A 12035-nucleotide genomic window follows, 5' to 3' on the forward strand; every position below is an offset into this window, starting at 1 on the left:
AGCTGCTCATCATTGGCAGAAGCAGTGTTGGCAAGACCTCCTTCCTCCTCTGTTATGCTGGATCATGGAGTTCAGTTCAAAGTGTTCTAAGAAAAGGAGAGAATGGTAGTAGGCCTAGCACACACTAATATTTGCTGAATGAATGAATGAGTGAATGAACAAATAAAAGATCAAGGCTTAGAAAGATTGGATTATAAGGACTTAAATTCACACAACTGTGGAATTTATCAGTTTATGAAGGTCATAATCATTGTTATCTCATTCAAGCCCTGTAATAGCCTTGTGAGAAACGCAAGGGCAGAAATTGTTCTCCCCATTTCCTATATGAGGATATTGGGGCCCCAAAGTGATGAAGTGACTTTCATTAATTCAGCACACATTTTTACTGAGTGCTGTTATGTGTGAGGATTTGTGCTAGAAGCCAGGCATGCAGAAATGGAGTATATTAAATCCCAGATGTTCAGTCTAAAAGAGGGGCCAGAAGAGTAAACAGTTACAAAATGACAAAAGTACCATTAGAGTGTTGTGAGAACACAGGAGCAGGAGTCATATCTCTGCCATGCACAGGGTAGATGACACTCTACCTGGACCTACAAGGATGAATAGGAGTTTATTAGGGGGAAAAATCATTCTAGGCAGAAGGAATCCATAAACAAAGGGACGAAGGCATACTGTGGAGTATTTGGAGTAAAGTGTAATTTAATATTAAGGTAGCACAGGTTGATGGGGAGAAGAATTGGGGAACAAAAGCTTAGAAAGTTGATTCTTTGGTTAGTTGGTTCTTCATTAATCTGAATGGTATGGACTTGATATTTAGAGATGTGGGGAGCCATAAAAGCTTTTGAAACAGGGAATGATAACCCTATACTGAGCCCTGCCTCCTACAGGAGACTCTTCTTGACCACCATGTCTTCCCGTTGGGTTAGGCTTCTTGTGGACTTTCTCAGTCAAGGTTTCCCTGTTTTATCACTTCCCTATAGTTGTTACTTCTGTTTCCCTGTTCTTTTATTCTAGTGTCTAGCCACCCAGAGATCCACCACCATGTCTGATTCATATTTGTACTCCCCAAACCCAGCAAAGACTTGCCTCAGATCAACATATTCAGTAAATATTTGCTGAATGGGATTGAAGGGGAGGAGTTGGGTTCCACCCTAGTCCTGAGACAACATTTGTGGCAGGTGCAACGATGGGGTGATTCTGTGTATTTCCTCTGTTAAGCTGGGGTGGAGAGTATGTAAATGATAGTTGACCATTAGAAGGTTAGTGACTGAAAGTCACACTAGAGGTGTGTTCTCAAGTGACCATAGGTCTCTCTTGCAGATGGCTTCAGTGACTGATGGTAAAACTGGAGTCAAAGATGCCTCTGACCAGAATTTTGACTATATGTTCAAACTGCTCATCATTGGCAACAGCAGTGTTGGCAAGACCTCCTTCCTTTTCCGCTATGCTGATGACACTTTCACCCCGGCCTTTGTTAGCACTGTGGGCATCGACTTCAAGGTGAAGACAGTATACCGTCATGAGAAGCGAGTGAAGCTGCAGATCTGGGTGAGTCATGGGCATCTTGAGCAGTGTTGACCTGAGATATAACTAGTCTGCTAGTCTTCAGGCTGGGAGGTGGAACCAGCTTGGAATCTTTAGATACCAACATCAAATGTTAATGTTGTTTTAGGTCTGACCCCTGGGCTTCCCCATGCTGGTTTTATGTAAGTTTGCTCTCCTCTGAGGGTTCATTTGAGTCTGATAATTAGATGTTCAAGAGACTTTATCCTGACTATGTTAACAAGTGATTAAGAAACTAGGCTTTGGAGTTAGAAACTTGGGTTCAGTCAGATTCTATTTCTACTACTGAGTAGCCACAGAAACTTGACTAAATTATTTAACCTCTCTGGGTCATCCTTTCTTCTTTGGAAATTATAAGAGCATCTACACATAGGGCTGTTAGATGCTTAGTGTAGTTCCTGGAATACAGCAAATACACAATCAGTGTTAGTTACTGTATCAGTTATCTATTGATGCATAACAAATTATTTTAAAACTTGGTGGTATAAATAAACAATAATAATTTATTATCTCTTAGTTTCTGTGGGTCTAATATTTGGGAGTGGCTTGGGGTTTCTTGTGAAGTGTAGCCATATGCTGGCTTGTGTTTCAGTCCTCTGGAGGACTGACTGGGTCTGGAGGATCCACTTCCAAGGTGGCTTACTCACATGTCTGGTGCAGACTGTTGGCAGGAAGCCTTACTTCCTTCCCATTTGGCCCTCTTAGTATCTTCACAGAGCTGCTTAATCCTCTTCATTGCATGGTAACTGGCTTTCCCTAGAGTGAGCAATCTAAGAAACCAAAGAGGAAAGGGAAATGTCTCTCATGTAGCCTTAGAGTATTCTCTTGGTCATAGATTCAGTGTGGGAGGAAGTTATACAATGGTTTGAATACTGGGAGAGAAAGATCATTTGGGACCATATTGGAAACTGGTCACACAACCACTATTGTTGTTGTTTACCAATGGTACTAATAAAGTTTATATATGCACACAATGTTCATTTATATACATGTGTACATGCTTTATTATATATATTATATATATACACTTTATTTTATATACACACACACTATTACATATATACAACTCCCCCTCATGTATATATTTTAAATTATATAATACTTACTCTCTCTATATATTTTGTATGGGGAATTGAATCCAGGGCACTTTACCACTTAGCTGCATCCCCAGCCCTTTTTACTTTTTATTTTGAGATAGGGTCTTACTGAGTAGCTTAGGACCTTGCTGAGGCTGGCCTTGAACTTGTGATCCTCCTGCCTCAGCTTTCTGAATTACTGGGATTACAGGTGTGTGCTCCTGCACCTGGTAAAACGTGTGTGTGTGTGTGTGTGTGTGTGTGTGTGTGTGTGTATTTATTTATTTATTTATTTAAAATTTTTACACATGTGGAGCACAACTTTTTATTTCTCTGGTTGTATATGATGTAGAGTCACATCATTTGTGCAGTCATACCCACACATCAGGGGTATAATGTCCATCTCATTCTATCGCCCCCCACACTTCCTCATGTATATATTTTAAATGATGTAATACCATATGGATCATATACTCATCAATGAATTTACACTAGGATTGGAAATTTTGAAAATTTGTGAACATATTCAAAACATATTGTTTATTATCTATTTTGTTTAGCAAATATATATATATTGCATTGTACATTTATTTGGACAGTCTATATATAATATTTTTACAGATTGTCATAATCTCACAATTAACATTATGAGGCAGATACTGTTTTTATATACTCTGTTTTACAGAAAAAAACAGACAGTAATGTCAGAATCCAGCTCCAACAGGGGGTCTCAGGAGATGAATGATGGTGAGGAGTCGGCGAAAGGGGGGTGGAGAAACAACACAGACACCAAAGTGAAGGTGTTGATCCCAATCTTTACTTGTGAAGTTGAGCATATATACTTTTCATTTTGGCAGGCTCACAGTACTTTGTGGTTACAAAACAGGAATCATTATTCAAAGAAACAAAATATTACGTAGCTACAATTAGAATAGAAGAATGTATCTTGGCTTATGCATAAGCAAGCATTTGTACTTTCAGTTCGAGTTTTGCTTTGAGCTGTTTCTGCTTAGTTAACTTTTAATAATAGTTAGAAATGTCCCAAACTATTGGCCTATACCTTGACTATTCTTTCTTGACTTATTGACTGGAACCGGTGCCATGGTTATGGCAAGTGGTTGACTTGTTATTAATTTTAATCAAACAAGAGTAAGAGCACAAACCATTGTGCACAGGAACAAGAACAAGTTGCCCAGTACTAAGCACTAATCTGTCTTCTTAACATTAATTTTTCTTCTCTAGATTTTAATTTAATTTCTCAATAACTTCCTTGACAGGAATACAGGGAGTTTTTTATTAGACATTAACAATTTACGCTCCACAGCTGAATCATTGCATTTAGAGCAAACAGATCTATTCTTTAGAAGTAGCTGCATTAATTGGGAAAGTCATGTTTTTTCCTTCATACTTAATGGTCATATGAGAAGTCACAACTATACTTATTAAAGGAATGCAAAACAAACCAGCCCATTCCCAGAAACATACCGCGCTCCTCCAGAGGATGGACGCCTTGTGCCATCCACCTCAGTAGGGCCTTGCCATTGCCTGAGTCAGGGGAGGGGCGCAGCACAGTAACTTTCCTTAAGTCTGCCACACAAATGGAGGACAACTTTTGTATCCTCTAGCTAATGACAAGAAACTTCTGTGCATTATACAAGATTTCCCTGACCTCCAATCGGCTGCCTATGTCCTCTCCCGCAAATTTCTGATTTGAACTCAGATCTTCTGATTATAAATTATATGTTCTTTTCTCTACACTGCACATCGGAGGTCTTATAGAGGCCTTATTTCAATTTATGATAATGTTTAATGTTAACTTATAGAGATAAGTGTTCATTTTGTTCATTTAAAGGCACTGAGGAATCATAAATCATTAGAAATGAGAGAAGCTATACAGGTTGTCTAGTTGATTGATTATCAAAGTGTGGTTTCTAGACCATCTATATGAGCAACAGTTAGGAATTCGTTGGAAATGCAAATTCTTAGACCCCATCTCAGATCCACTGAATCTGAAACGCTGGGAGTGGGACCCAACAATCTGTGGTATAAGAAGTCTTCCAGGTGGTTTTAAGGCAGGCTAAAATTGTGGAACACTGATCTAGTTTAACTCTCTTGTGGTGAGAGTAAACATGCATGTATTAAAAGCACCTCTTAGTGCCTAGTGCAATCACTTGTGTTATCTGATGTCATCTTTGCAGCCAATCACAGAGGGGGTGAGGGCACCGAGTATTTAGGGTATAGTGAGCAATAGAGTGAAACTGAATCAAGGCTGAGAAAGAGCAGGGAAGGGATGTTGAGAGAGAAATTTGCTGGAGAGGACATAAGCCGCCGATTGGAGGTCAGGGAAATCTTGTATAATGCACAGAAGATTCTTGCTATTAGCTAGAGGGTACAAGCCTGAAGACTTCTTTGGGATCTGAAGAAATTATTAGAGCTTATTTTTTAATCTATAAATACAAAATAAATTAATGTTTTACTAACATTTACTTTGTGGATTGGCACAGAAATCTTTGTTTGATCCCTGTATCAGATATATCCTACTCTGGAAAAAGCTTGTTGTAGGAGGCATTCAGCCCTTTCAAGGGGTTGGCAGCAGTGACTTCCTTGCTCTGTTTTTTTTTTTCATTTTTAGCCTGTTGTGAGCTTGGCAGTTTTCCTGTACCTGGTTAAGTGAATTTATTGATAATACTATTTAGTTTTAACTAAATGAAATCTAGTTATGTGGTCTTTAAAGAGTCCTGTAAAGAAATCTCTGAAGACAGTACCAAGTATAGTAAACCCAAGTGAGCACAAGAAAATGGCTGAAGTGATGTTCTGTAATTCCAGCACAAGTTCATTTTCAGTTTACATTTCGAGGTAAAATCAATAAAGATCTAATTAGATCTGACTTAGTTGCTTTGCTTAAAAAACATTGCTTTGCTTAAAAAAATTATCAAAGGGTTTTTATATGTGTGTATGTGCTTTTACAGGGCAAAATTTGTTTTTTGTGCTGTTCATAAATACATTAAAATTTAAACTTTGAATATTCATATTGTTAATTTCATTTTCATATTTTTAACATCTTTTGTGTACAAAAGTGGATATTTATGTAATCTAGTAATCATATATTATGTACACTGTACCTATATTTGTCTTACTTAATAATTTTTGAGAACTCTATCACAGGTATTGATTGAGGAGCCATTGAAGGGTTTTAACAAAATCAGTTTTGCATTTTAAAAAAAAATCTCTGGCTTCAGATGAAACAACAACAACAAATTGTGGTTTGGATCCAAACTAATCAAATTGTATATGTTAAATATGTATAGTTTTTAATATGTAAATTATGTCTCATAAAATTACTTAAAAATTAACCAACTAATTTAATTCAATATTGACAGAGAGAGAGAGAGAGAGAGAGAGAAATGCACCAGTGGTTTGTATATGTTATAAGGGCCTGAACTAAAGTACATCAGTCCGCTTGGGCTGCCATAACAAAATGCCACAGACTGGTTGGCTTAAACTGCAGAAATTGTTTCCTTACACTCTGGAGACAAGAAGTCCAAGATCAAGGTGCCAGCAGGATTGCAGACAGTCACTTTTTCACTATGTGTCACATGACTTTTCCTCCACATGTGGACTTAGGGGAGAGAGTGTATGATCTCCTCAGTGTCTCTCCTTGCAATGACACTAATCCTATTGGATCAGGGTCTCACCCTTATACCTCATTTAACCTTAATAACTTTCTTAAAGGCCTTGTTTCCAAATATAGCCACACTGGGAGTTAAGGCTCCAACACCTGAATTTTGAAAGGATACAAACATTCAGTCCATAACACTAAGACAGTGACAAAGTGACATAAGGGATGGAAATAAGTACAGAGATTAGAGATTTAGGACTAGAATTTACCAAATTTGATAATCAATTAATTGTAAAGGGAGAAACTGATTATATTTAACGTATACAATTTGATTAGTTTGGATCCAAACCACAATTTGTTGCTGTTGTTCTGTGTGTGTGCCTCAATTTCATCTCTCCTTCATCTGAAGCCAGAGGGTTTTTTTTAAATGCAAAACTGATTTTGTTAAAACCCTTCAATGGCTCTCCAATACCTGTGATAGAATTCTCTAAACTTTTTACACAAAAGTTTTTTTTTCAAACTGTAAGCTCTGATAAATCACTTGGCTTCTATGAATACATATCTCTGACTGTAAAATTCTTCCAGGCTTGCTGAGAGGGACTAATGTGGAGCCATAGTATTGTGTCTGGCATATATCAGGAATGCAAGAAATTTTAGATGTCTTCTTTCTCTGTCTCCTAGTCTACATGTAAAAGGTGATGGGGTCCCCTCCCAAGGTTTTTCATCTGTGATTCCAAAAGTACTGGAACAACACCTAGTACTCACTAGCCATGTATGAAGTATCCATTCAGTGATTCCAGGCCTTTTGAGCTCTCCCAGGGGATTTTGGAAATCTGTTATTAGTGTGGAAGATGGAGAGGGGAGAAGGGGAGGTTATGAGCATCAGTGAGAAGGACCACCCACAATAGGAGTTTCTGCATCTTTAGGGGATATTGAATGATGAAGGCATTGGGAGTGTCTTGTTCCCTGGGATCCTTACCACATAGGCCTCTGTGAACCTCCTTGGTTTCCTGAGAGGTTAATTATTGTGAATCAAAAAACAAAATCTTACTGGAGAGGTGGGGCTAGGGGAAAAGTCTCATTAATAGGGAGCAAGAGCATGCTTAAGTGTGAGGGGAAGGAGACTTAGTAACTTCACAGCAACAGACCCAGCTAGAGGCCACTTACTGCTGGGTGCTGGTTGCCAGGCAACCCCTGAAGACCTGTGGAAAGAGACAAGCAGGAGGGGCTTCCACCACTTCCACGTGGGGCCCATCACAGATGCTGGCAGGTTCGGTGTGGGTCAGGGAAAATATTTACAGCTTTGTGGGAAGACTGAACTAACCTGGCATTCTGGAGTCTCAGATTCTAGTCCTCTCTCTACCCTGCAGTGATTGTGTGATCTGGAGTTATCTGGAGTGACCCTTCCCCAATCCTTGCTGTCCTCACCTCATGGGTTGTTGTGAAATTAAGTGGGGGAAATGGAAGGGAAAGCCCATGGAGAGCTATGAAATCTTATAAGAACTGTGGGTATTTTCAGCCATGTGAATTCTTCTGTGTGCTTTTTAAGCCACTTGTTGTGTCTTTCACACCTTCCCTCAGACCCTGGGAAGTGGAGATGAGGTCAGATATGTCAAGTTAACTATGCGGAGCCAAGTGGAAATGTCATCATTTCATTTATTCAGTAGACATTTATCTGGTACTTGCACTGTGCCAGTCATTGGCTGGGGGTGGGGATAAATCCTTCCTGCTCACATGCTTTGCACCCCAGTGCAGAGATAGGCACTAAGTACATGAATGAAAAGAATCTCATTTCTTCTGTGGTATGGGTCCTGAAGGAAAGGATAGATCTTTTTCATCCTCAGGCACTGGGACTCAGAGCTTAGGAATTACTGAACTGTGACTTAGATCTCATCCCCAGGCTTGTAACTGGGGTTCCTGTTCAACTCTATTCACATTTTAAAAGACTAACTTAGCTGATGACCTTCACTACAACAGTTTACTCTAGGCCTGATCCCTGCCACTGGAATGGTCCAGTGACAGGGGCAGCCATCATAGAAAGACAAAATCTCTTCTTTTCTACTCCCACTAGTGAAGCTTTTTTGGTGGCCTGCATGTCAAAGACTTTAAAGACAGGAATGTGTCTGGAGTTACTTGTATAAAGACCAGAAATGCATTGGCTGGCCTTTCCAACAAGCTTGTATTGTCGATTCAAAAACTCAAGAACTCTATCTTTGTTCTTAATCTGCCCCACTCCCCACCCCCTGTACTTGGGGATTGAAGCATAGGCCTCCAGCAGGCTAGGCAAATGCTCTACCACTGAGATACATCCTGAGCTCAAGAACTCTTTCTTTGTGAAGGACATATAGGTCACTGTCCTTGATCCTGGGCCTATCTTGGATTGCTGTTTTTCTTCCTCTTTCTTTTCAAGTCTCTGCTCTGAAACCCTCAGTGACCATGGCAATTGCATACACCTCTATTATTCCACTTGCTTTGCTATGTTGGCAATGATTTAAAAGAGATAATGCGGGCTCGGGATGTGGCTCAGCGGTAGAGCGCTTGCCTAGTACATGCGGGTCCTGGGTTCGATCCTCAGCACATAAAAATGAATAAATAAAATAAAGGTTAAAAAAAAAAGAAAAAAAAGAGATAATGCAGGGTTGGGGATCTAGCTCAGTGGCAGAGCACTTGCCTAACATGTGCAAGGCCTGAGTTTGGTCCTCAGCTACCAACATGGTACCTTAAATGCTGAACAAATAATAGTTTTTATTGAGATTCTAGGGGGATCAATAAATGGCCTTCCTTTTCTTCCCTACCTAAGTTTGGAACCAATTTAGAGATAGATGTGGGAGTCAGAGAGGAAGTCTCATTACTCATCAAAAGTAGGATAAGGATGGGGTGCCATGGCATGGGCCTGTAATTCCAGTGGCTGGGGAGTCTGAGGCAGGAGGATTGTGAGTTCAAAGACAGTCTCAGCAAAAGCATGTCCCTAAGCAACTCAGTGAGACCCTGTCTCTAAATAAAATACAAAATAGGGCAGGGGATGTGGCTTACTGGTCCAGTGCCCCTGAGTTCAATCCCTGGTACTAAAAACAAACAAACAAGCTAAGATGAAATGCACGACTAAAGTGGTTTGGGCAAGTGGGGCTTGCTAATAATACTTTATCCTGGAATCAGCACAAACTCATCCACAGGCCAGTGTGGACTCCTTCTGCTACCTTTAGGAAGGTGAGCTCTAGCCACCGGAACCTAAACCGGAGATCCAGATAGAGGCCAGTGGACAACACCGAACAGTTTGAAGGCTGAGCAGGGTTACTGGGACTCTGACATGTTCCTATGGCTCCTGGAGTACGGAGACAGTTTCTGAGTACATCATCCTTTGCTCAGCTCTTGTGATAATCAGAATTGATTTTTCTAGGCAGCAAGTTTCTTGGTGTGGCTGCAGAGACATGCGGACACTTTCATCTCCCCAAAGCCTGTAGGAGCCAGCTGCTGGAAAAGGTTTAATCTGATTTTAAAAATCACAACAAAGACTATGGGAAGTCAAATCAGAATTGCAGGCATAGTCTGTCTTGGTAATTTGTAAATGAATTAACCAGTAATTCTGATTGGCTATTCAATGAGGCCCACCACCCACTTCCAACTATTCAAATTGGTGTGGGAGGAAAAGAAATAACCTAGAAGCCCTTTGCACATTCGTTCATTCAAAAAAACATGTCACGCACATAGTATGTGCCAAGCTCTATGATAAAAGGGCACATAAACAACTACAATATGGTATAAATGATATAATAAAGAGATGAAGAAAGTATTATAGGAACATGGAGCAGAACAGTTACTTCCACCTGGAAAAATCATTGAAGGTTTCACAAAGGAGGGTACATTTGGCTCATTCAGCTATAGAATAGGTAATTTCAGGCTGCCATTCGCCTGCGTCTCGCAGACAAATTACTCAGGCTCAGTGCTAAAGAACCCACGGAAACTGCTTCTTGGAGCCTGCTCCTATCAGAACATACACCGAGCCCGGAGCGGCCAAATTCCGGCTCCCGGAACTGCTCTGGCCCAGGGCTAAAGAACCCGCGGAAACTGCCATTCACTTGCGTCTCACAGACAAATTACTCAGGCTCAGTGCTAAAGAACCCGCCGAGAACACACACCGAGCCCGGATCGGCTGCATTCAAGCTCCGGTTCGCCTGCTTCTCGTGACTCAGCACTAATGATCCCACTGAAATAACTGGTCAGCCCTTCTAAACTTACAGAGGTAAAAGCCAACCGAGCCTTCATAGGCAGTGGCCACAGGATTGAAACGGGGCTTGGGAGAGACACAGTCAGGACCCACCCATTGCAATGGTCACCCGGCAAAGGGAACGAATGGTCACCATTTGCATGGGATACCACCATGGCAAAGAACTGACGTCACGGGCAGAGGAGATAACTTCACTGAAACCAGCGATGACAGGTGTGTAATCCCCTAGCCATCCCTCTCCACACAGCAGGGAAACCTTAAGGACCCCTCCCAGCTCTCCCGTGAGCAGGATAGCCAGACTGAGGGAATCAGGAGTGGCGCGGGACTTGTGGCGCGGAACTCCCGGCTACCGCTCCCACCAGTGCTGACAACTGAGGTCTCTTGCACCAGATACCGGGGGCATGGCTACCGGAGGGCAAGCAAATTTGCTGGGGGTTCTCAGCCCCAAGCTCTACAAACTTAGGGTCTGAGGGAGGCAAACAGGGAGAGTGTGCCCAGGTGCTCATGAAAACAGGGCTCCCAGGAGCAGCAGACCTGTCGTGTAGCCAGTATTGTGGTGAGCCTCACAGGTGAGCGGGGCCTGGCTCGAGGAAACACAAGAGAAGGCCCTAGACACTCAGGATTGGAGACACGCCCAGTCTGGGAGGAAGAGCTGCTGCACAGTGATTGGTTCTCACCTATTGAGAGGAGAAGCTTGGCCCAGTGGGCACAGCTCCACCTACTGGAAGAGAAGTTAATCGAACTCTATGACTGCATTTATTATTACTATTATTTTTTTAATTTGTTTTTTTTTCCTTTCATTTTCACTTTTTTTGTTGTTGATCTTTAACTTCTTTTTTTAATGTTTTTAATTTTTTAAATTATTTTATTATTATTATTATTATTTTTTAAAATTTTCATTTTCATTTTTTTATTATCATTTTTTAAAATTTTTTTTCTTTCTTTCCTTATTTTCTATTTTTTTCTTTTGTCTTTTCATTTCTTTTCAATTTTCTTATTCCCCCTTCCTTGAATTCTACCTGCCTACTCTCATTCTCTTTAGTGACTTCTTCCTTTCCCTTCTAATATCTTTCCTCCCAAGCATCAAATAAATTTATAAGAGTAAACAGTAACTCAGCAATCAAACAGAACAAGAAGTAACATGAACAGCATAAAAAAACAAGGAAGAAAGGGAGTACAAACAATGAAGGACAGCCTAAATATTCAGGAGGACCTAGAGTCACCAGAAAAATGGTCATATAAAGAACTTAAGGAATACCTTAGACAGATGGAATGGAACCTTAAAGAGGATACGAGACAGCAAATCCAAACAGTGAAAGAACACATTGAAAATGAATTACATAAACAGATAAAAGAAGAAGTAAAGCATCTTTATCAGGAGATAGAGATTATAAAAAAAAAAATCAAACAATAATTCTAGAAATGAAGGAAACAATAAACCAAATTAAAAACTCAATTGAGAGTATCACTAACAGAGTGGAGAAAGTAGAAGCCAGAATGTCAGATAATGAAGACAAAATATATCATCTTGAAAAGAGTCTAGCCAACTCAG

The 12035-nt window shown here is 40.4% G+C and overlaps 1 protein-coding gene across 1 annotated transcript in view; it reads left to right on the forward strand.

Moving 5' to 3' along the window:
- Positions 1 to 1320: 1320 nt before the first annotated feature.
- The window catches only part of Rab3b (RAB3B, member RAS oncogene family), a 54190-nt gene continuing 43475 nt past the window's right edge, over positions 1321 to 12035 (forward strand). The window contains exon 1 of the mRNA XM_076862772.1: positions 1321 to 1548. Coding sequence (XP_076718887.1) covers positions 1321 to 1548 — 228 coding nt within the window. The remainder of the gene's footprint in view (positions 1549 to 12035) is intronic.

Source organism: Callospermophilus lateralis, chromosome 7 (assembly GCF_048772815.1).
Source record: "Callospermophilus lateralis isolate mCalLat2 chromosome 7, mCalLat2.hap1, whole genome shotgun sequence".
Taxonomy (NCBI): domain Eukaryota; kingdom Metazoa; phylum Chordata; class Mammalia; order Rodentia; family Sciuridae; genus Callospermophilus; species Callospermophilus lateralis.